This window comes from Centropristis striata, chromosome 3 (assembly GCF_030273125.1).
Source record: "Centropristis striata isolate RG_2023a ecotype Rhode Island chromosome 3, C.striata_1.0, whole genome shotgun sequence".
NCBI classification, from domain to species: domain Eukaryota; kingdom Metazoa; phylum Chordata; class Actinopteri; order Perciformes; family Serranidae; genus Centropristis; species Centropristis striata.
Window position 1 is genome coordinate 42,481,844 of NC_081519.1, and position 25,525 is coordinate 42,507,368.

Sequence of the window (25,525 nt, forward strand, 5' to 3'; positions counted from 1 at the left end):
TTGAGCACCTTTACCCCTATTCTCTGCAAAGGACTGGGACAGAAACACACCTGGAACACATCATGTATAAAGCTATAAATCTTTATTGTGAGCTCTCTTTCGCATGGATAAACCTGAAAAATGTGTTTTGTTTAGGTGCAAATGTGTCACGCCTACTGTGCCCTCCAGTCGAAATAGGAAGATCAGAGAACAAACAGCAGTGCAGGAAAAGGTAATAAGACAGGTGCAGGTGCACACACAATGGCACGCACATGTGCACACAACCACAAACACACACACACAGCTGATAGAGGGAGATATTCACGTCTCCGGGGGGTAACTTCATGCTGAATTAGATTTACTCTGAGGTTTCAGTGCATCTCTCCTCTTTGTTTACCGTTAAAAAGAACAGTATCTGACTTATGTCCAGAGGAAAACCTGCTCCACTAAAAGATCCCTTATTAACAAGCTTATGATTATTCAGAAGCTCCCTGATACGAGAAACAAGGAGACATGCCCTGCCCTACTGTAAAGTTAGATTTCAAACATTTTTAAGCCCCCCTAGCCTAAATAGCTGGTGACAGCATGGAACAATGGCTAGGTGTTTGCTAAATGAGGTTATTAATTCTCCTTGCATTCATTTAAATGTTCATCCACTGGACCAGATGCGCTAATAAGTAGAACAAATGTAGTTGGAGAGGAGCCCCAAGGTGATTGCTGAATGTTTACACTCCAGTTAATACAGTCCGGTCCTCTAGAAGCATGCCCCTCTCTAATTATCAAAAATAAAGCCTTGATTCCTGCTCATATTCCCGAGTTTAAGGAGGACACAGTGCACAGGAGAGTGGACACGAGGAGGAAGAGGAGGGGGCCTGATGCGCGCCCCCGTCTGTCGCACAAGAACAGGCTGTTTGAACGGAGGAAGGACCGCTTGTGCCAACAGCTGAGTCAAGTGTCACAGATGGGATGAATAAACACCGGAAATTGGGCAATTGGACCTTCAAAATAAAGCGTAATATTAGAAAAGTCCTTGAACTAGTATTTGAATGTTGTGCCAAATGTGTGCACTAAAACTGACGTGTTTTACAACGGCTGTCGTTTTTCCAAGTTGCACTGTTGCTATGTTTGCATGACATGTGCATTATCTCAGAGTGTTATCATGTAGTGGCACTGTGCTCTCGTTTAGGCTTTTTATTGATAACAGCCTAGAATAGTTACGATTTCAGTCTAAACTGTGTCTGCACTCTGCTTTCGCTCTTGTGCTACACATTGCCCTAGAAACGATAAATGGTTTTATTTTGAAAACCGGGATGGGAACAGTTCGCTCTTATTGTGTTTGGCTTTACTCTGTGTGGTTGTTACATTGGAGAGAGTGGGAGAGAAACGGAGCAAATGTGCGGCGGCGGAGAGGGAGGGAGGACAGCGAGTGCGCAAATAGGCAGGCAGGCACATCAGCAGCAGCGGCAGAGCATCTTCCTGATCCTCATCTCCAGAGTCTTCAGCTGCCAATCCTCTGTGCGTCTCTGATTGAGATTTCACTGCCGGCTGAAGTGTCCAGAAGCCTCCGCCAACCATCACCTCCCACCACACACTTTCTCTGGAGCTCGGTTATTCTTAGCTCAGCTGCGAGAGACTGTCCTTCCGGTCCTTTTCTTATTTATCCCAGTTTCTTGAATATTTAATGGAAAATGGCGATCTGCGCACAGTCGTACGGTATTTTCTGCCTCTTCACAATCCAAACTGTACTTATCATATGCGTCTCCACGCCGACAGACGGGACCCACCTCTTCCCCCAGCACTACACGTAAGTACCCTTCACCGTTTGGGGCATTAACCGGGGGGTGCGGAGCGCGGAACTAGGACAGGTGGCCCCCGCCAAGCCTGCACATGCAGAGCCGCTTACCTTGGTGCGAGAGGAGCTGATGTCCCTGATGTTCAAACACAGAAAGACGCAGTTTCCGTCTGTGATGCCGCGTTATGATCATCGCTCTCGTAAAGCCTATGTTGTTGTTTTCGCTGTTGTGGCCAGTGGCATTTAATACAAAATGCCTTATTCAATTTGGCAGAGTCAACATGGAAACAGGCTACAGAGAGCATGTACAGGTGCCACTGGCGAATAAGCAAAGCGAGCAAGAATTTATTAGAGCATCCATAGGGATAAAAATAAAAATGATAATAATCGCTGTGTTGTTTTGCTGTCGCTGCATGGGGGAGAATATCCCATTTAAGCGTGATGGATAGGCTGAGCTACAACCAGGCTAGTCTAATAAGTCCTCCACTGGGTACTGCACATGCACCGTGAAAACAATCACCTCTATCCCACAGCAGGATACACCGGCGTCTTCAATAGGATGATTTAGATTTAGAGACTAAACCAATTAGTTAATTCCGCAGGGGCGCTAGGTTTTTAAACCCCGAGGTGAAGGTCTCGGCTCGTTTCTCACCCCAAACTCCAAAAACTACTTACTTAGACTCTGTCCGGGGACAAATGGAGCAATATGGCTTCTACATTTATGTCTGGTCATTTTTTTCAGCGATTATAAACTAAACGTTTTTCTTGTAGATATATATAGTTGAAATTTAGACGCGCTTAATTACCACAATGCTGCTTTCTCCAGATGACCGCAGGCACAGAAAGTGTCCGAGCATCCAGCTGTGTGTAAACTGTCGTTGGACTTTTTGCAGCCAACACCTGTTGGGACATAGTTTTGCAATGATATTTTAATCCTACACACATTGTCCTCTAAAAAGCAAACAATGCAACAAGTTCACCTTGAATGACACTCGGAGGCAAACAGAGTCGTAGCGTCTGCACACGCAGCACTTTATCAGCGTCGCATCGTCCAACTATTCCACAATAATTTGCCCTTTTTTTCCTCAGTGAACGTCGTTTGAAATGTCACTTACAGATTACGCAGTCCAGTATTAAAGCCAGTGAAACCAGGGTGCAACAGTTCCTCACTCCAGTGTAGACGTGATGACGTGATGATGTGCTGTGAATATGATTTGTAGCTTGTAGTACTGATGATTAGTCAGCCAGGTTCACAGAAATGAAGAATATAACTGTGGTGCATCCACCGGGTGATCTCTCTGTTTTTCCTTCTGGCCAAGGTGACTTTCAAGGAAAATCACCCATTTTATATTACTGTTGATTGACATAAAAGGACAATTAGCTGCATCATTAATTTGATCACCTGAGCACCATAAAGAAATGTGATGTGGATGGTTTGATGCGAACAGATGGATTTTAAAATTGTATTCATTGTCTTTGAATATTTTATAATATACACATGTAGTTAATGATTGAAATGCATTGTTTTATAATTTTGCAGCACTATCTTTTCTATGTTCTTCAGAACTACTTAGATTATTTGTTGCGCATATGCTGGAAAACAGTTACTTCTGTAATTAGACAATGTTCATCTCATTAGATAAGAAAAGTCTAGTTCTAGTAATGTATCCTGTATTATATTCGGGCATCTCTTGGGTTTTAAAAACTGGGTTTTGTGTCACCCACATCGCTGTGCTATTTGCCAGAATTTGCTAGTTACCTAATTGAAGTGTATGAGGAGCGGCTGTGGCTCTCCCATCGGGTGTATAGGCCTGACACACACACACACACACACACACACACACACACACACACACACACACACACACACACACCAGTAGGAGCATGTGTGTGTTGGAGATCTAGCTGAGGAAATGTGTCCATAAGAAAGGGCAGAATGTCCCCTAGTTCATTTTTTACAGCAGGGTCAAGAAAGCGTATATTTCCCACAACTTGCCACCTAAACGCCTGGTTTACTTTGTATGTAGTGACTGGATTGCAGAGTTTATGCGTATAGTTTTGTGTGTATGTGTGTGTGTGTATGTTGAAGTAAAAATGTGTTTGCATGGTGGAAATTATTACCACATTTCTAAATTATATGGAGGGAACCTGCCCCAATAACTGGCATCTAAATGAACACTCTTTTTCTGGAATATAAAATAAAATCACTTACCTGAGTCTATAAGATACTCAGCAATTTCATCCACATTAAGTTATTTCCACACATACGAAAATAGTCCACCTTTTACCCTTAAAGATATTTCAGCGTTGCACTGAGATCCAATGCAGCAGAAGGAACATGGCGGCGGTGTGAGGCTGACACACAGGTCGTCCATCCAAACTCATTTCATCACATTTTGTCATCATGTTTCGCTAACATAAATCATAATGCACAGAAAGTACATAAAAACACAGGCGGCGAATAGCAAAGTCTTAATGCTACATCACACTACAAAGAGCCAGAGAGCATCAGTCGACTTTAATGTTGTGCACAATGACAACTTCTCTTTTTTTTAAGAGAGATCACAGCTTTCACAACACAGGAGCTCTCCAAGCATTCATTTCATTGAACATCAGGCCTCAGTGGTGCATATGATTTACTAAACAAGCATCTCTGGAGCTGTTACTAAATGAACTGCTCTGCTCATTTGGGACTGTGAGGTATTATTCTCTTTTGATTTACATTAGTCGAAAAATATATCTCAAGCCTTCATACAACATTTAAGTGTGGTTAAATGTTGTGGGTCAACTTTATGTGATCTTAGTTGGTGCAGGTCAGTTATTACTGGCACTGGATCATAGACATCATGTTTAATTATGCTGTTGATTTAGACTTGTATGTATGTATGTAGGGATGTCTTGATTTATCGATATTCATGTTAACTGTGATATTTAAGAAAAATATCAGTATCATGCTAATAATCCAGAACCTCTTAAATACATTCATCCATTTTTTTTACCATTCATTTAGTGTAATGGTTCTTTTTATATGTGTTTGTACACCTGACATGTTAATATTGTTATCATGAATACTTTTGGCTACGACAATCATGTAGTGAAAATTATATTGTGACAGGCCGAATTTTAAGAAAACAGGCTTAGGACATTCATTTAGTAAATTGAAAAACCAGAAGGAGGCTCATGTGTACAGGTGGTACGTAATACTAAACTAGTATTGTCTGCACATTTTGTTATTGTGATATTATGATGCAGTTTTACTTGCCACTCAAGATATTTCAGCATTGTACTTTGATCCATTGCAGCAGAATAAACATAGTGACAGTGTGTTGCTGACACACAGGCAGTTCATCCAAACTCATTAATTTTTCTTAATTATATTTGACTGGGTTGGGCAATACGGGCAAAATTAATATTGCAGTAACTACCACTTTTATTATTCTTTAGCAATATCCTTTATTATTCATTTAAGTATTTAATATCACATAGAGAAATAATTATATTCATCCCATTAAGACAAATACATTTTTTATATTCTTGTTATCACTAATTTACACACTGATGAAAAAGATTTATTCTTATGAGAACTGTTTCACTATTATATGATTTAATTATTGTTCAGCCTTATTTTTTAGCTGAACAGGCTTTAACTTTTACCTGCTCAGCCAGCAAGTTGCAATTATAGACAATAATAGATAAAACTGCATGAAAACAGCAATACTTAATATAGGATAATACATTTTTTAAAAATGTGTCCAGAATTAAGGATTATGATGCTGCAGAGATGACCAGATCTATAAATCATAATCAAATCTTTATTTGCCACAGAGCCTCACAAACAAATTGCACCATCATCCTTTAAATAATATTTTGAAAAGAAAATAAGAATGATGCAAACATGACAATTCCCTCCAATATTGGGAACCATATTGCAATTGCAATATCAGTAAAATAACAATTAAAAAAAATATTTTTTCCAAATCATGCAACCCTACTGGTGATTGATTGGTTCAGCATTGTGTTGTTTGACATAAACAAGATTGCCCAGCTCTCCTGTACATGTGTGTGTTTGTTGGAACCTGGTCTCACAGGAATCCGTGAAATAGCCACGGATTTGCTTAACTCAAAATCCGTGAAATAGCCACGGATTCGCTTAACTCAAAATCCGTGGAATAGCCACGGAATCACTCTAATTTCCGTGAAACTGACACGGATTTTGCTACAATGTAAGTTAATGACAGTCATATCCCGTGGCTATTGGTTTGTTCCAAGTCACGTGACTTTCAAGGTCCTGGCGGTCAGAACAAAAAACATGGCGGACAGTTCTCTCATTTTTAGTGAAAAAAAAATCAATATTTTGACTTTGTTTCTGCATAAAAATGGATTTTGATCACATTTCTAGCGAGAAATATATGTTTTATTTTCTAAATATTCACTCAGTGAATGTACATAATCACTTTGTATGTTGGAATAGCCACGGGATATGACTGTCATTAACTTGCATTGTAGCGAAATCCGTGTCAGTTTTAGGAAATTTGAGTGATTCCGTGGCTATTCCACGGATTTTGAGTTAAGTGAATCCGTGGCTATTTCACGGATTCCTGTGAGACCAGGTTGGTTTGTTGTTACATATAACTGCAATATAAGACATGACATAGGCCCTCTTATTGCATGTCATTCTGTCAAGGCTATATATATATATATATATATATATATATATATATATATATATTTATATATATTTATATTTATGTGTGTGTGTGTATGTAGACTAATGAAGTTGTGTAAGAAGTCTGCCTGGCTGGGGGCAGAGGTATTGTCCCTCACTGTTAGTATCACTGCGTCCTGCTCGGCTCTGCTCTCACTGTAAGCTTGTTTTCGTTTCATATCGAGGTGACCTTTTCATAGTCGGCGGCCTCTCCCCAGCGGTCCCGCTCTGCACCGTCCTTTTGGAGGCCCTCTTGCTTGCTCTTAATCTTGTCCCCTATAAACACAGCCACAGACACACTCTCTTTGGCGTGTTTGCTCTGCTGCTACTCTCCTGATGAGGCCCGCTCCGGCTCTGTGATTATGGCGAGCGCTGTCACTACTTGGCAGATTTGTGCAATTTAATAAATCTGTCTTCCCTCTTGTCTTCTGAGCAAATCTGACATTTAAAGATGACATTTGTTTCAGTCATCATATTAAAAGACAAACGACTGTGTTGTGTTGTTGATGCTAGTGATTAGCTATCTGCAGGCTGCTGAAAGGAAAAGGTTGGCACCAAGTCAGTGGTTGGCTCGCAAACACATGACAGAATATATTCATCTGATAGCTGAAAGATGAGCTTTCATGATGTTTTTTTTTTTTTATGAGTAAGAATTTCTCATTGGCCACGCACATAGATTGTTCAGCTTGTATCCAGGTTGGCAGGTTAGCCGCTGCCGCTGCTTTGAAATGATCTAGTGAAAATCTTGATCCATTAAGTCATTTGTTGCTTGCTGGGAGATATACAGTGATGAGCTCGAGCCGTTTGATCTCTTAATTCCAAACTTGGCTCCGTCTAACGGAGATCAGCTCCTGCTTAGGGTGCATTTCTGTCAGACCTGAGCAGTTTTATTGCAGAGCCGCTGATCCCAGCCGAGCCAAGGCAGGCACGTTCACTGCCAGTCCCGCCAGGGCTGACCAGATATATGCAAGAGGTGATGGGGAGGGAAGCTGCTCATGACTGACCCGGACAGGGAAGCGTCCAGATCCTGAAAGGGGGAGAGAGTATGGCAGTTTGACAGCAGAAAGAGAGACACACAGAGACACACTCACTCACATCTAATGACGTGAGAAATGAATGACGATGACATTCTCAGGTGTTCTAACGTGATGCAGATTGAAAATGTCTAATTTTGTTTTCCAGAATGATTCACTGGGCTGGACGTATCGAGAAGGAGCTGGAAAAGGTTCTGCAACACGTCACCGGAACTCAGCAGATGAAATCGGTAAGTTGACGTCACGCCCCCCCATGTGATGCTGTGCTTTTTTTTAACTTCCATTATTCATCAGTAAGATTTCACTGGGCGAGGTTGTACAACACAAGGTCCTGTGTGTGTATCCGTGACTGTAAGGCAATGTGTTTCTAAGAGAACTGTAAAAAAATTGACCTTCCTAAATCAGTGTTTTAAAGTGAAGATTCCCTGGAAACGATTTCAACAAAGGAACAAAATGCTTTCACTTGTTCTAAGAAGCCTAAGATTAAAAAAAAAGAACTCTGAATGACACATTTAGCAGAATATGGTGTTGGTTGTTTGTGTCTGCGTCATCTTATGAGCCGGGGTGTAACACGTGTCTGTCTTGTGGTAGAGCAGATGGTAGAGCAGAGTGTGATTGACACCGTTTCATCATATTTCTGCCATGTGCGCATGTTCACCGTGCTTCCAGGGTTTGTAATGCACCCTGAGATAAATGCTTCATTATTGCTGTATGGGTGAGTGTGATTCATCCAGCCGGTGCGGTGCCTGTGGCAGCTTTAATGCTAGCAGTAACAGTGGTTAGTGTGATGGCTGTTAGTATGGTGGCTCGACATTGATGGATCCCAGAGAGGAGGAAGTGACTTGACAGCAATGGTGCTGGTGTAAAGGTTAGTGACCGGTAGTGGGTTTCAGGCAGACTGCATGATGGAGAAAGGAGGATTTTTTTTTGCACTCATCCACTGTAAACAAAGCATGACAAATATTTACCAATTGCCTTTATGAGATGGTTCAAATATGTTTTCAGTTATTCCACTGGGCGATTGCTAAACAGCAGTAGACTTTTAAAATAATGTTTCACATGGTCTCAAGGTGAATCATATTGTTTCTGTCTCATAAAAATACTGTATCTTCAAAATGTCATCATTTCACCTTCTATGAAACAATCTTCATTTATGAGAATGCATTTTTGAGGGTTTCTGAAAGGGTTTAGCAGCCTAAGAGGAATTTACACTCATAACAGCATATCCATCTTCAACTTACATACAATTTAGACAAAATCACTGAACTTGTCGAGGCATTGTTTTCACCAGAAAATCAAGACATTTCCCCATCTACTTTCTCAGTCACTTTTTCCAAAAGTTCTACTGGATACGTGATACAACTTATTGTAAATTGAGACTTTGGTGCATCATGTTTTTTTGTTGTTGTTTTTCCTCTTTTCATTAATCAGCTGATTCTTTTTTTCATAAACTGACTTAGAATCTGCCCTATAATGAGCATTTTACTAAAAGGCAACTCAATAACATAGCTTGCAGTATTAAATTTATATTCACATGACTTTAAGTCATTTTTAGTCATGTTTAATTACGTTAAGTTATATCAGACAAATTAAATAACTGTGAGTAGAATTCCACTTTTACTGGTCCGGTCAGGAGCAAATAGAAAGCAGCTATTTGTAATTAACACCAACTGGCAAAATATAAAGTAGCTGACATTAGCAACCTGCGCTGATGACATCACAGCGATACATCCAACTTGTACGGGGTGCAGAAATGTGCTGCCCACTGCTCCTTGCATAGTATGTTCACTTGGAAAAAAGATGGGTTAAATGCAGAGGTTGAATTTCCCCATTGTGGAATTAATAAAGTAATTCATCTTAATGTTAATCTATTGGTCCATTGTTTGGCTTCAGGTGGCCCAGTTCTGTTATCCAGGGTGAAAAATGTAATTAATTGGCTATCCTTAACTGCTTATCTGAACTCAGGTCGTGTGGGGCTGAAGCAGGGGTGTGCCATATCGTATCGTTCACGATAATATCGGTATATTTAAAAAAAAAAAATGCATATCATGATATTGGCAACATTCCAACTTCTTGATGTAGTGGTTAAAGTTGTTTTAATCACAAAAAGCTACTTACTCTCTGTCGCTAAACACATGCAGCTTTCAAAATAAGAGCACGGTGTGTTAACAGAATCCACCACAGAACTTACAAGAAGACTGTCAAAATAAGATGCCATAAATAAAACATACAAGAACCTTTATTCTCCTTTACAAAATGTCATTAAAATATGCCCTCGGAACCCCTAAATGGTAATTTTTTTATTATTTGCTCATACTCTAGAGTCAAGAGTAAACGTTTTTGTATTTGGCAACTGTTGAGATTTGCACTTCACACTACATTTTAGATTTTTATTTATTTATACAGACTTAAAAAAAACATATTTTCTATATCTTTTTAAGTATTTCGTAATATCGTGAAGAATAATCGTTATCGCAAAAATAGCCTGAAATATCGTGATATTCTTTTAGGGCCATATCGCCCAGCCCTAGGCTGAAGTCAATCCCAGCTGACGTTGGGCGGGAGGTGGGTAAACCCTGGACAGGTCACCAGGCTATCACAGACACAGACAACCATTCACACTCTCATTTACACCAACGGGCAATTTAGAGTCACCAATTAAACCGAAGCTGCATGTTCTTGGACTGTGGGAGAAAGCCAGAGGACCTGGAGAAAACCCACGCTGACACAACAGAAAAGCCACAAGCGTGCTAACCACCACACCACATTGAATGTAACATATCATTGCCCTAGATTAGCTTGGTGGCTGGCATAAGCCACTTGTCATAGCAGTAAGAAGTTAAATGCAATGCAAGTACTATACGTTGAAAGAGTCCTGACATCCAAATCAAGTCATTCCGCGTATGGTTTAAGTATATTTTAGTGTCTCTTGACTGCTTGTTGTAAAACTTAGAAATAGCAGAATAATCCTGAGTTTAATGAGACCTGGAGTTGAGATGTGATGCTGACAGGTTGTTAAGTGCTCTGTGGGCTTTAAGTTGTGTGGATTTAAACTAATTGAGGCTACATGTTGCTGCAGGTTTTCTCTGTGGGCCAAACCCAGCGAAGCCAGTCTCTCTAAAAATATTCCGTCCATCCCCGTTATGTCTTGTGTAGGATGCCCATATGGCTGCGTGTGCATGTGTGTGCCGGCCTGACAGCGTGCACAGAGCGGGTGTGAAAGAACATTTATCATGGCCCCAAACAGGAGTCGTCACAGGGTGTGCTAAATGGCCCAGCATGCCTAGAAAAGCCATTTTCTAAATGGATGCCTCTCTCTATACGTGTGTCTGATAGAAATCTTCCCAGGGCTATGCCGGCTGGTAACAAGATTGCCTCCCTCTGCGCCCCCTTCCTTTTCATGCGCAGTTTATTCTCACAGACGAAAAAAAAATAAAGTGTGTGCAAATTATTTTTGAGTTTGTCTTACATGGAAAGAGACAAGGAAGTAAGTTGAATATAATGTGGTCCGTTCAGTTCCTCTCGGTTGAGATTTTATTTTTTCTGACAAGCGAGGTAGCGGGTGAAAGAGACAGAAAGGCCGAGACAGGGCAGCACAAAAATAGCTGAATATGTTTAGAATTGGTCAACTTCAGAAACAACACAGCGATGTACAATGTTTTGATGTGTTTTAGTTTATGCAAACTGCAAGTTTCCTGCGTCTCCCCCCCAAAAAATACATAAAGTCAAGTTATTTAAATGTTTTTAAATCACATTCTATGTATTCAGCACAGGTTTGGTCAAGATGTTCCCCTCACCCGGGGGAGTGAAGGGAAGATAGAGGTTGAGTGATGTATCGGAGGAGTTGGAAGTTTCGAATGGGAGAGTGTAGAGCGCGGATAGACAAGGAGAGTGGGCGGCTTTTAGAGTGGAGGAGGGGGTTTTTTAGAGAGAGAAAGGATGAAGAATAGCTTGACAATTGAGATGGATGTTCAGGCGGTTTCATGTGTATATTTAGAGTCAAACTACTTAAGATGGATGAAATGATAGAGGGGAAGAACAAGAATTGGTAAATTTAAATGTGAGCAGACGGATGCTGTTTATAGCCCTCATCCTCCTCATTATCCTGCGTGCTGCTGTGTTTGATGTGTTACAGTATGTGGTGATGAGAGGCGGCGGTGGACACTGGCATTGTTTCCCTATCCCCCGGCTTATTCAGAGCAGTTTAATAGGCACACATGAGCAGTGTGCCTACACCCACACACTGTCATTTCAGAGATTTGATGGTTTATCAGATATACTGGCAGATATTATTATGCACATGTTTAGACACCAGGTGGACACATGTACTCATTGAAGCTGTAAGATAACTGTACTTACTATGCTTGTGTACTTGTGGTGGAATCAACCTGGTCTCACAGAAATCCGTGAAATAGCCACGGATTTCGCTTAACTCAAAATCCGTGGAATAGCCACGGAATCGCTCAAATTTCCGTGAAATTGACACGGATTTCGCTACAATGCAAGTTAATGACAGTCATATTTTTCTGGCGAGATCTTCACCACAAAGTGATTATGTACATTCACTGAGTGAATATTTAGAAAATAAAACATATATTTCTCGCTAGAAATGTGATCAAAATCCATTTTTATGCAGAAATACAGTCAAAATATTAATTTTTTCACTAAAAATGAGAGAACTGTCCGCCATGTTTTTTGTTCTGACCGCCGGAACCTTGAAAGTCACGTGACTTGGAACAAACCAAGAGGAAAAAATATCCATGGAATAGCCACGGGATATGACTGTCTTTAACTTGCATTATAGCGAAATCCGTGTCAGTTTCACGGAAATTTGAGCGATTCCGTGGCTATTCCACGGATTTTGAGTTAAGCGAAATCCGTGGCTATTTCACGGATTTCTGTGAGACCAGGTTGGGTGGAATGTGTGGCGGATATTTAATAATTTCAAGTCAAGTATTTCAAGTATCAAAAGCGAAACTCTTCATTCTGGAGAATATTTGTAATCACAGTTGAATATAATGTAAGTAGCATTTGTTCTGGTCAAAACGAGTTTGTTTTAAGTGCTTACCTTTATACAGTTTGGTGGTTCTGCCAGTGGTTCCCAACACAGAGTGGGCCCAGGCCACTGCCAGTGAGTCACAAGATAAAGCTGAAGGGTCAAGCTATGATTAATGGGTGAGGAAAGAAGAAAATATGAAGCTCTGCTGCACAAATTGTGTATTCAGCTTTTGGACTTTTTTCTAATCTTTGCTTTTTTTGTAAGATATTGGATGAGCTGACCTCTTTGGGCCATGAGCAGTAATTTAAATGAAACTATCTGAGGCAGTTCAAAGGGGGGATCTCTTTTTGGTGGAGCTGCTAAAAACTCTGAGACATCTGAAGCATGACAAGGAGCCCCAATTAGCTGCTGCTTTTTTGTAAGGAGTCATAAGCCAACAGGGCTGGGGAACTCTGGTTAATATTTAACACAACATTGTTTTCTAGTGTAGTATACAATGTAATATTTCCCTCTGAAATGTAGTGGAGTAGTAATATAAAGCAATGATTCTCAAAGTGGGGTTTGTGGTACTCTGCCAGGGGCGTTCTTTGAATGATATACATTTATTTTTTTGACAAAAAGCTTTTTAAATCTATAATAGTCTGATAAATGTAGAACTCTTAGAATCTTTCTACAACCCTGATTCCAAAAAAAGTTGGGATGCTGTGTAAAACCTCAATAAAAACAGAAAACATCAAATTCAGAATGAGTGTATATATTTACAAGATTCTATCTGACATTTAATAGCTCCTCTTTATACTGTTTTCTTTTCAGGTTGAGAAGGATTTCTCTTCTCTTTGTTGTTCTTCGATAGTCTTATAAATGCGAAAACTTAAATATGACATAATGCAAAACCAGGCTAAGCCTTTGTGACATATATTCAATTGAAAGCTGTACACAGACGGTATAATGTTCAAACTGAAACTTTTATTTTGGTAAATACACCCTGAATTTTTAATTTGATGCATTTTATTCTTATTAATGTTTTACAAAACTGTTTGGGTGTTTGTCTTGTCTTTTGAAGGACATACAGGAGGGTGTCCCCAGCATATTATCTGTCTAGTAAGGGGTTATTTTCTGGGAAAAAACTGAGAACCTCTCGTACAAAGAATCAGAAAGTGGAAATATTCGAGTGTAGTACTTGAGTAAATGTACTCAGTTACTTTCTACCACCACTCCACTTACAAAAAGCACACACATGCACTGGAGTCACAGCTTAATTTTCGCAAGCCTTTCAAATGGCGATGCCATGCAACATATGTTGAACTATCTCAAATTCATTTCAATAAGAAGAGTCTAATCAGCATGAATAATTTAGTCTGGTGCACATGACTGCTCCTGAACCCCTCACTACTTCAGCCTGGCACTTTACAACTCCGCACCTCCACGCCCTCTCCTCCTCTCCTCCTCCTGCTGCTCGCTGCTCTTGATTACTGGAAACCTGAGAGCGACGCACATCCAGATCAATACACCCCCACGTGGAAGAAGGGCGGATAGACAGAGTGCCAATTAATGGTGTGGGATGATCTGTCCAGTTTTCATATGAGCTTGAATCTTTTACTTGACCAAGTATGTTTTTTTTTTGCTCTCTCTCCTTCATTTTTGCCCTTCACTTTGTGCTGTGTGGTCCACACTACATCAGTCGGCCTGCTGACCTCATGCTGGCTGCAGGTTTATCTCAGTTCAACACAGACCTTCTTGCCTCTAGTGCTTCCAGTGTGCGTGTGCATTCTCATGACTGTGTGTGTGTGTGCGAGAGAAGTCTTTTTTCTGACAGTAACATCACTGAAGCCTCTGGTTCAATTTGATGTGTGCAGGTATGTTTTTATGACTTGAGGGAGATGTTGTATGCAGGCCGAACACAATTCCAAATGTGTCTCGTACTTCTGCAAACCTCCCTTCTGCTTCTGAGAAAAAGAAGACAGCCGGCCCCAACAAACAGATATCTCTATGAAGTGCACCGGTGGATTTACTCACTATCGCTGACTACAGAAATTTCTAATAATCTGTCTCAAATGCCCAGTGCTATACTAGACATCACCCCTGCCCCCCTCCTCACTTTCTAAAGCTGATGTCAGCCCCCCCCTCCCCCCCTCACGGTGTGCTGATCCATCAGTGGGTGATGATGTGAGGGCTGATCACTTCCATTTGTTTTTTGATTTAATAGCTCCATCCACATGTAGACAGTTTACAGGAAGAGTTAAAGGTCCCTCCTCCCATCAGGGCAAGTTGCCTTTAAAGGAGAGAGAGAGAGCTCCTCTCTCAGCTCTCCTCCTCCCTCCTCCCCTTCCCCTCCTTCTCCTGGCCTGGACCTTACACAACAGCAGCTTGTTATCTGGCTGTGTGAAACATCACAGGCTATTTCTGCAGGATAGATAGTTTACTCTCCGGCTCCGGTTTTCTCTCCTGCCGTCTCGTCTTAAGTATCCCTCGGTCATTGTGTAGCGCGCATCAATACACACCTCGGTTTACTCTTATTGAGGTCTATGTTAACATTAATGAATAAATAATTACTGCTATTTTAGTACATCTACAACAGCAGCAACCTTGCACGGTCTTATCAGCTGGTAGAGAAACTAAAGTTTCCCCAAAAGAGACAATGATGCCTTTTAGGAACTGAAACGTTTTCAATTACTGACTCAGGAGGATTTTCAACTCCAACACTAAGCTGGGCTGGTTTTAAGACTCTTGGGAACTCTTGGGAATCTTAGAGCAAGTAGTTTTCTTCTAAATAATAATGTGTACAAATCTCCTTTTTTTAAAATTAGGACTCACTGATTAGAATTAGTTTTTGAGCATGTGCACTGAGGCAATTGATGTATACCACTCCTGAAGCAGAATTGAAACTAACCACAAAATTATAACATATTAATATTTAGTTAAGTATCAATTGTTGAGAAAAAAAAAGAGTTTAAGTAGTGATTCAGAAATGATACGCATTTTAACAAAAAATATACAAAAACGTAGAAGTTTGCATAAAAGAAGTGATCAGATTTTGTGATAAATTCAGTACTACTACAGTAAACTTCAGTCTTGTCAATGAATAAGTAAACAAGGCCATGAATCTGACCAGGCATTCGCTGCCAGCTCTCAGTACCTGACAGTCTTCAATACTCGGTGCTGAGTGGGTGTTGTGACCTGTGTTAGAACAAGGAGCTGTGTTGGTGGGGGCGTGTTGCTTCAGGTACTGGTGATACAGCAAGTACAGTTTGAGTAATAGATTAATGCATTTGAAGGCTCGTCGGATGCCAAAAGTCTGACTTGTAAAATTATAAGCAAAAGATTATACAACTCTGGAAAATTATCTTTTTTTTTTCATAGCGAGGTAAACAGTTGAAATATACCTGTAGTGGCAATTTTGTCCGAAAAAATAACAAAATTAAACTTAAAACAAACTTAATGAAAATGCCACTGATGCACCATGAGCGTGTGGTGTACGCAGGCGTAGAAGGTGATGTCCATGCATGATTGATAGATCCAAAGGTTTATTTTGTCCATTGCGAGCAAGCAAACAAAAGAACAAAGAAACATGGCTCCTGCTGCCTATCTTTGCGCTGGTAAAAAACCATCGGCCCACCCAGGTGCATGCTGGTCCTCTGCCTACCTACCTACCTATATAACATCAGGTGCCCATGGTGCCAACCCAAATTCCATAAAACACAAAATATAATATGTAAACTAAATATGCTAAACAATAATGATTAAACTAAACAACTAACTAGCAAAACAAAATATTATCAAAATAAACAAACGTCTAGAATAATCAAACAATACTCATTGTTAATAATAAACTAAACAGACAACTAAATACTAACAAGAACTAAATAGCTCCAACAATACCATTTATGTTACAAAGGACCATGTGGCCCCATTCAGATGAATAAAGGGTCTGCGTTTTTCACACACGGGGACAAAATCGGATTGAGGTGCAATATGAGGCTCTAATCGTGATAGATGATAATCAGAAATAAATTGTGCGTCCTTGTTTATCTAGTTATCTATCCATTTGTGTATCCTCGTGGGTGTGATGTCCAATTTTAAGCCTGGCTACATTCCCATTTAGACATCCCATGTGCCATTCCCAGTAAAGAGGGGTCATCCAGGTTACACATCAGGGCCATGAAAGCTTGGATATGGTCTGTTAGTGAACTACTTTTTATTTTGTTTGGAACCCTCAGTTTGTTTGCCAACTCTAGCATTTACTGTGTATTTACCCCAAACAAAACCAAAAATAAAACACACAACAAAATAACTGTGGACATTAGAGGCACATAAAACCAGTAGCAAGCTGAACGTTAAGCAGCGTGAGGGCTGGTCAGCACCATTACTCCCAGGCTCAGACTCCCCTGGGCTGACAGGAGAACAGAAGGGCACACAAACGCACACAATTTATTTTTCTGCCTTTTTATTGGTTTTCTGACACTGGGGAAGGTTACAAGGATTCCTCAGCTCCCAGGCTTGATGGCCTGGCACTGGTTAGCGGTGTTTATATAAATGAAAATACATATATCTGCAGAGTGCAGCCCTGCATGCAGATATCCCTGGGTTGGTGTTAGAAGGAATTACTGGAAATAGCTTTGCAGTAAAAATGTGACAGTTCAGAAAACCTAGAACAAGATTATATAGTGTCAGTGCCCTGTCTCCATTTTCATATTGTGTTTTCCATTTTTTATTTTGGAACCATAATCGCTGTTGACACTTTAACAAAAATGTAGAAAATAGGGTTTTGTTGTGCTGAACCATTACAAAACATACTTCATTTGAACTGCTTTTATTACGACAATGTATTTCAAATCAATCAACCCACCACAGGTAATGGCATCTTTAGGGCTGCAACTAACGATTACTTTCTTTGTAGATTAATCTGCTGAATACTTTAATTAGTATTCTATAAAAGGTCAGAAAATAGTGAATAATGTCCATCCAGGTTTCTCATTTCTCAAGGTGATGTCATGAATTGTCCACCCCAAACCTGAAAATATTCAGATTAATATGATATAAAACAGAAAAAAAAAAAAATTACCATAATTTAGAGGCAGAAAACAGCATTTTTTAAATCCATTTTTGCATGAAAATTGACAATAATCAAAATAGTTGGCATTTATTTTTCCGTCAATCGACTAATTCAGTAATCATTGCAGTCGTCTTTTATTTTGAAACTGTCGGCTGATCTTTTCAGTTCCTCGACATCTCTGTCTTGAAACAAAAGCGTTTGACCTTCTTCGTGTTTAACGGCTCTGTCTCTGAGTAAAACCAGCTGACTGAAATCAATAAGGAGGGCTTTGAAGACATGGCGCTACATGCTGCATGCTGCGTGTGCAGAGTTTTACATCTTCCCTGGACACGTTTTAAAACATCTTACAGTATATCACAGCGTATGTGCTTGTTGATTCCAGTGCAGTGAATCACCAGCATGGCGCTGTAAAGGCCCACTGGGGGGAAACAAGCCTTTTAGTGTCAGCACAGAACAAACAGTGATGGTCGGAGTGTCTGAATCTCTCTGACGTTCACTGTGGCACATTTGGGGGCTGTATTTGTATTTGTGTAACTAATTGTTGCTTGATGAAGTCAAGGAAAACAAAGAGCAGATGCAGTCACACTACCAGTGGCTCTTTTGGAGGGAAGAAAGGAAGGCCTTGCACTTGTTTAAGGGAAGACAATATAGCATTATGTGTCAAAATAGGATTAGAGGTCTGCTAAAGCTCCAGCCCTGTCAGAGGAAGATGCTTTATTTTGCCTACGCTGCAAATCTTTTCTCCTCTTCTCTGTCTCCCTACACTATTATTTGCAGAGTGTGTGTGCGCATGCTTGTGTAATTTTCAGCCGTCTTCTGTTTGATGTTTCAGAGAGCGCATGACGTGTCTTTGGTACTATCTGTGCTTGACAGAGAGGAGGGAGAGAAAAAAAAACGGTACAGTTCCCTGAGTGGGTTGCAGTGGTAATGTAGAGTGGCGTGATGCCCTAGAAAATTCCAGGTGTGAAGTGCTTTATTCATTCCACTGCAGAGGGAGTGCTTCTCTATGTGTGAAGTGGTAGGTGCTGCGTTTATTTTCCATTGTGAACAAAATGTATTTGTTTCTTTTCCCCGACTGTTTGTGTGTGCATGTGAGAGAGTTTGGGGTGCACTCAAATCTCAGAGGTTTTGTCCACCTCTTCTTCTCTTCCTCCTCCACCTGCGCCAGTCTGTGATTGATTGGTCACAGTTCTGAATAACTTTAATTGGCTTGCCTCAGCAGTGGGTGGTTCTCAAGCGCCAAGGTACTGTGGAAGTCCTAGAAAAATGTCTGATCATGTAGGCAGTAAGGACTCTCTGCTGCCATCTGAGAGGGGTCTTCTGAAGTGCTACCTACATGCTTTTAATTCTGCAGATCCTAGTGTCTTCTGTCTTGCTCTCTGGAAGAAAAAACCAAACCTGGAAGAGAAGCTCCCCCTCCTGCCACAGTATATCCACCCTCTTCTTTGGCTTCCACATGGACTCACTCTCATCTCTGCCTCTGGCCCTTTTCCCAAGGCTTCGTTGTTTGATGGGATTTATGCTCCACCACTACAATTGCTGCATTACACATGTATACTCACGCATGTGCAATATGCACCCATATACTTATTTGCAAACACATTCAGTTTATCCATGACCAACCCTCTCTTCTACAAATCACATTTGTGTACCACTGAATTTTTAGCATATACATGTATTGCCAACTTAAATACAATTTTATAAACATAAACATACAAACATGTCTTTAAGGAAATATTTTAGCTGCTAAAGCATGCTGTTTTCATGGTTATGTTTATGCGCACAAACAACTTTGTTTAGGTTATTAACATTCAGTAGAAACCTTGTGGTTTGTACTCCAAACATCCAGTGTAACTTCATCCCAGGCTGGGTCGTTATGGCCTAGAATTAAATCTCCAATCACACACTGCACATGATTGATAATTGTATTTATTTTTCAAATAAATTAAAATGATAAAGGAATTATTCAAATAAGTTTTGTTTTATTTTAACATTACTATTTTGAATTATTACCAAAAGCTAACAAGAGAATTTTCAAATCTATGTAGTCAGAGTCGTCTTTAATTGAAATGTATCTTTTTCTTTTCTTGCAACCCGAATCATCAGTGGACAGTGATTTGCTTGAGGTTGAATCCTGCAAAACCGAACCACTTCCAGACAACTAAGGAGATTCATGTGCCTTTTTTGGGGATCCTTTATTATCACGTGCGGCCCACTTAATATTTTACCTGCCTGTTAATAATACTATGAACCATGGATGCTGAAAATTGCTGAAATGGAGGTGGTTCTGCAATGTAATTACACAAATTAAAGTGAAAATCCATTTTTAGAGCTTTAAACATGGCCCTAAACCATACACACACACACTAGTAATTAGTAGTAGCACTTAGTTTTCTCGGAAAAAAACATGGCTATGACCAGTGAACCTACAGCAATTAACGCCTCAACTAGGTTTCCCATAAAAACTTATGTGGCAAAACAAGTTAGTAGTGTATTAACCCATTGAGGCCTAAAACGCCTGTAAAACCTCTCGGAAATTTTAAAATATCCCCCTAAAACCTGGAGTTTTTCTGGAAATTCAACAGAAGTATCAACGCTTCTACTAAATAATAGATTTTTCAGCCTCTGTAGCAGATAGAAATGAAATTCAAAAAGTATTTGAGAGCTTATACAAATACTACAAAACGACGTATCCGCTTGTCGGGCTTCAATGGGTTAATACCATTTCAACAAGTTGCAAACACAAATTATGTAAATGTACAGCAAATAGTTTGTTAAAAATGGCATATTGCTTGTCCCGATAATCATAACTCTGCTCCTTCAATCATCATCAGTATCACAAAAAAGACAAGGACATGTTAGTCTACTGGCCTTTCTGCCCATCAAAACTTATAGACCTGAAAGAGTCTCATAAATGCAGAGTAGTATAAAATATTGATGGAGCTCAAAGGAGGATGTAGTAAAAGACCTGAAACTCAACATCACACGTTAGACTGATTAGACACAAAGAAAACTTCCCTCATGTGTTATTTCACAGTCAAATTGAAAGATAATGAAAAAGGTTTCCAATCCCCCGACCAAGATTACTTTAAAAAAAAAAAAAGCAAAACTGTTTATCACTTCTCTACTTACCAAACTACTGAGCTGCTTTGCCTCAATCCAGCACGTTGTTAATGCTGCCGCGTTATTTTTAATAATAGCTTCACTTTCAAATAGGTTTAAAAGTACAGTTTGAAAAGAAATCAATGTTTGATGCTTACATAAGCTGATTGTTTGTTTTCATGGAAACTGTGGTTGGCTCTGTATAACTGGCCAGACTTCTAACTCAACAGCTTGTCCAGTTATCTGAAGTCCAAGTGCAGAGTTTGTTTATTAATAATTCTGGCACTCTGATTTCTGAATTATTATTATTTTTTTGCCAGCTCAGAAGTGGTGGTCTTTTGTTGCAGTTATATGCTATTTAAATTAAAATCACCAGTGTAATTACTATCACTCAGCATGTATTAATAACTTACACAGGGGGTCTGATTGAATTAAAGCTGAATGCATATAATCACAATATTGACAGTTTAGGTGTGTTTTATGCCCCCTCTACATGTAAATATAATTATTTTTGAAAACAGATCATTTACTCTCTCCTATAATCTTAGTTTTATAAATATTGGTGTATTCATCTCTGTTCACACTTGCAAAAAACTCCAAATGTTGGCAGGGCCAGTAGGTGGTGATAAAGCCAGCTCAAGGGTGCGTCAAATACTGCAGAAAAAGATTCTGAACATGCATAGTAAAATTATATTTATTTGGTGTTATTAACAAATCAAACAATAGTAAAACAAGAGAAGCTATAATATGTTGGAATATGTTGGGTTTTTTTTTATCTCAAATTCTTGTGACAATGTGATTTATTCTTGAAAGTTAAAGTGTATATCTTCTCCAAACTTTAATAATCAATCTCTTTCAAACATATCACAATGAAAATGAAACAACAATCAACAGAGGATTGTGTCTGAAAACTTAATTATGCAACTTAATGGGCAACGAGATCTCCAAACTAAACGACAAAATAGGTCGTATGTCAGAACCATCCATTATGACATACTATGTACGTATTGCGGCTCGCGATACAGCGGAGCGTTCTTAAAATAGCACATGTCATTTTACATACACACATGCTTCACGGTTGTAAAACAGGCTGCAGTTTCGGGGAATCTATGATACAAAACCACTGACCTAGGTTTAGGGCAAAGAACGTCCTGGACAGTTTAAACAGTTAATAAATATACGTAAATGTTGTTTGTGAGATCACATCGAGGTACCGAGATACAAAATGACGTGGTCCAAACTGATAATAATGTGGTGACAGGTGTGGCTGCAAAAGTCAGTGAAGTGACTTAAAGTACAGACAGAGATGAAGATATAACTTTTGAGAAGCAAGGTTTAATGTTGCAACAGGACAATGCTGAAGTAACAGACAAGTAGACCTCCTTATATGGAGTGTCCTGTGTGTGTGTGTGTGTGTGTGTGTGTGCCATGATTCAACTTGCAGAAATATACCATAATAACAAGCACATACTAACTCAAATTTCAAATCTGATGCTTGTAAGTATGTATATTTATTTTCTATAACTTCACTTGAAACCGTTTTGTTCATTTTCCCATAAAGTTTGTAATTAAATGAGAAAATAGTCAGCACTTTTTATTTGTTTGTTCTAAAAACATATGGCAAAATTGTGGTTTCTGTGGATGAATGATGAGTTGAAGTTGCTGCTTGGCATCATGTTACAATACTCTTCGCCATTGTTGTTGCACGGTCATTGCATAAACGGCATGCATTAATTAATGTAATTTTCAAAATTCTCCATTTAACATGCATACACAGTAACCAGAAACAATCTGCACCTCGGAAAATCTCCATTTTAGTCACCTTTAACTCCATTTGCATGTGCCGAAAGGCCTAAACATGGAGGAAAACCTTGCTTTCATTGTTTAATATCTGTACACCTAGACAGGGTAGACAGGGCCTTAAAAGGTTGTGGAACTTTGGGAGCGCTGAAATCAATCATAGAAATGTTTTAGGAAAGTTACCTACTGCTGAGAACTTAATCAGATATGTTCAAATTCCACTCTATTATCGCTGTAAGGCTGCAGTATCTGCTTTACATAGGTATTGTGTGTGTAAGCCAGCAGTCTGTTTTGCCTACAGGCAGCTTAGCTTCCATTGTCATGTGGATGGCATGTGAATGAATGTTTGGGAATGCTCAGGAGTTAAATCCTGAAGAGTGTGATGGATTTAAGACTCACTGACACAGTAAAGTTGAGCTTTTTATTGGTGTTTTGGTGCTATACAGTACGTGATACGAGCAGAGGTATTTCCTGTGCGTTTGGATTTATGTGGCTACACGAGTGGTCTCTTGAGTTCCTCGGTGTGATGATTACAACACGTGTACATGCGTGCATGGCCGTGTATGTGTGCGCCGGCGTGTGTTTGTGTGAACTTTGGACCACCAGCTCATTTCACACACAGACAGACATCAAAGGCGGTTTGAATTAACCCTGCGTGTCGGGGCCGCTCTGCATGCCATCCTCAATTTCACATCTCTGCCGCTCCAGCAGCACCAAACTTACATGCCCATTCATATTGAAATGAACAGATGGAGTTTTGCCATGCACCGAATCGCCATCCCTCACTGAGAAAAGATAAAACTTCAAAAGAGCAGAGATACATTCGGATCTGTTTGCAGGTGGCGAAGCCCCGTGTCGTTGCAGGTGAAGTGAAGGTGTTCTGTGTCTCTGAGAAAGTGTGGGCAAAGTGCAGGTATCATGTTTTTCTTATTAAAGCAGGTCAATTGTGTTTCCATTACAGCTCTCTTGCAAAAGCTGGCTCCCTTTCTCCTTGATTAGACGCTGCAGAAATGATGTCATGGTCACACACACACACACACACACACACACACACACACACACAGGTACAGACATCAAAGCACATGTGCCTCACCTCTTTTAACTCACTTTTAAATCCATAACAGGAAGCAGTGGCCTCGCCATATTGTTTGCTTGTGCAGGGCTTGAGACCTCCAGCATGGTGCCGGAATGGTGCCGGCTGGGGATTTTTTTTGGTGTTTTTTTATTTTTTAAATCATGTTTTTTTTTTAAAACCACACACATACACACACACACACACACACACACCAAAACCCCCTAGTTAGTTAGATCTGGATATGACCAGTAGAGGGCAGCATTACGGTGGATAGCGTACAGCCTGCCGAAGAAGAAGAAGAAGAAGAAGACTGCTTCTTCCTCTTCTTAATGAACCGCTAACGGGCCGGAGGCCGGCTTATTAAAAAGAGCCGCCGTTAGCGGCAGTTAGCTTTGTAGCAGTACAGAATTGTGCACAATTAGCGACGGCGAAAATCATACGTCACCTCCGGAGTCTCTAAATCGCTCTGGGGGCTAACTTGTAACGGAGACACGCAGAGTGAGCGGACATTTGAGAGGGTGTGGCCTGGGACTTACCCGGTGGTAGTCGAAACACAGCTATGTACGGTCCGTTCGTGTGTTCTCCCACACGTCAACCTTACCGGGGATTTCCACCGCCGCCGCCGCGGTTTAGCTCCGTCCTCTGCCTGGCAACAGTTCCCACCGGGCGCGTAACGGCAAAGTAGCGAGCCAGCCGTATACACGCGAGATAACGGGAACACGCGATAATCCTGAACGTACGGGAGACCGCGAGATCCCGTGATAAACTGTGAATCGGTATAAAGTAAACAACAACAACAAACAGCTTACTTTGCTTCTCCAACGTGGAAGATCTGTTGATCTGACCATCTAGCCTTTGATTGACCGATTTCTGATCTGGTGCCTGCGGTCAAGACGTAATGTTGATGTGAAGTAGTTTTAGGCTGCATGAACTGCGTATTGTTTTATTTTGAAAGGAGCACTATTTTTGACAGGGTTTTGTATTTTGATCTTGTTAACGTCAATGCAGGAATGTCAGTTTTTCAGTTATGCAGTATTTGTTTTGGTGAACCCCCGCCCCCCCCCCCCCCCCCCCCCCTTTTGTCCCTGAAAAATTATTTCAGGCACAGGATATTTTCTTTTCTGCTTCCAGCCCTGCTTGTGTGTCCAAAATGTGTTTTGTTATTGTTTTGACTGGATGCCGTTACCTCTCCCTTTTACCTCCAAACACTCATTTTGAAATGTTCACCTCATCCTTGCAGCTAATTTAATTTTATATTGTATTTATTGATCTGGCCAACTTCAATTTCCTGCAGTGGCGCGATTCAGCTGCGCGTTGAAAGTGATAATGTAGATGAACAGGCAGCGATGGCGAGGATGGAAATGGTGATGAAGAGCGCGATGATGATAATTTCTGCGGGTGATTGTGATTGCGATGAGTTGTGTGCTGATTAGAGCGGTGTGTGGAGATGGCTGGGGTCGCTGCGGTGTGTATTTTTAATATCTCCCTGCCCATCAGTAGGCTGCCATGACAGCTATTCAGTAAACACATTCATATTTCATTAATCTGGCCTCTCCCCTCTCCTCCCCCTGACGGCCTCTCATTGTCTCCTCTAGAGTTTGTTCAGTAATCCACTGAGACCTTACCTCATCCTACTGTGTTACCAGCACCCACACACATACGCACTCGGCTGTAAGTACTATAGTAGGAAGTCTTTTCTCATGGTTATTTAGCATACACTTACTGAGTCTATGACGGTTAAATTTAACAATGTATAGGACGACTGCTCACACAAATACACCCACATACGGCATGAATGCACCCTTGCTCTTACATTTACAGTCGTGTGTGTGTGTGTGTGTGTAAGCACATCCACACAGTAGTGTTCAAACCACACACACACAAACAGCAGTTTAATGAAACTACTTAAAACAAGTGGATGCTCTTTAAACAAAATATCACCTAATTTTTGAGCTTCCTTTTTTTTTAAACAGAGAGATGTTAAGT

At 40.3% G+C, this 25,525-nt stretch overlaps 1 protein-coding gene across 2 annotated transcripts in view; it reads left to right on the top strand.

The window, feature by feature from the left end:
- Nucleotides 1-1,395: 1,395 nt before the first annotated feature.
- Nucleotides 1,396-25,525, top strand: part of cacna2d2a (calcium channel, voltage-dependent, alpha 2/delta subunit 2a) — a 241,092-nt gene continuing 216,962 nt past the window's right edge. Inside the window, exons 1-2 of one of the 2 annotated variants that reach the window (XM_059328728.1) lie at nt 1,396-1,783; nt 7,659-7,740. In XM_059328728.1, coding sequence (XP_059184711.1) covers nt 1,668-1,783; nt 7,659-7,740 — 198 coding nt within the window. In that variant the 5' untranslated portion in view covers nt 1,396-1,667. The remainder of the gene's footprint in view (nt 1,784-7,658; nt 7,741-25,525) is intronic. The other variant, XM_059328729.1, reaches the window with a different exon arrangement.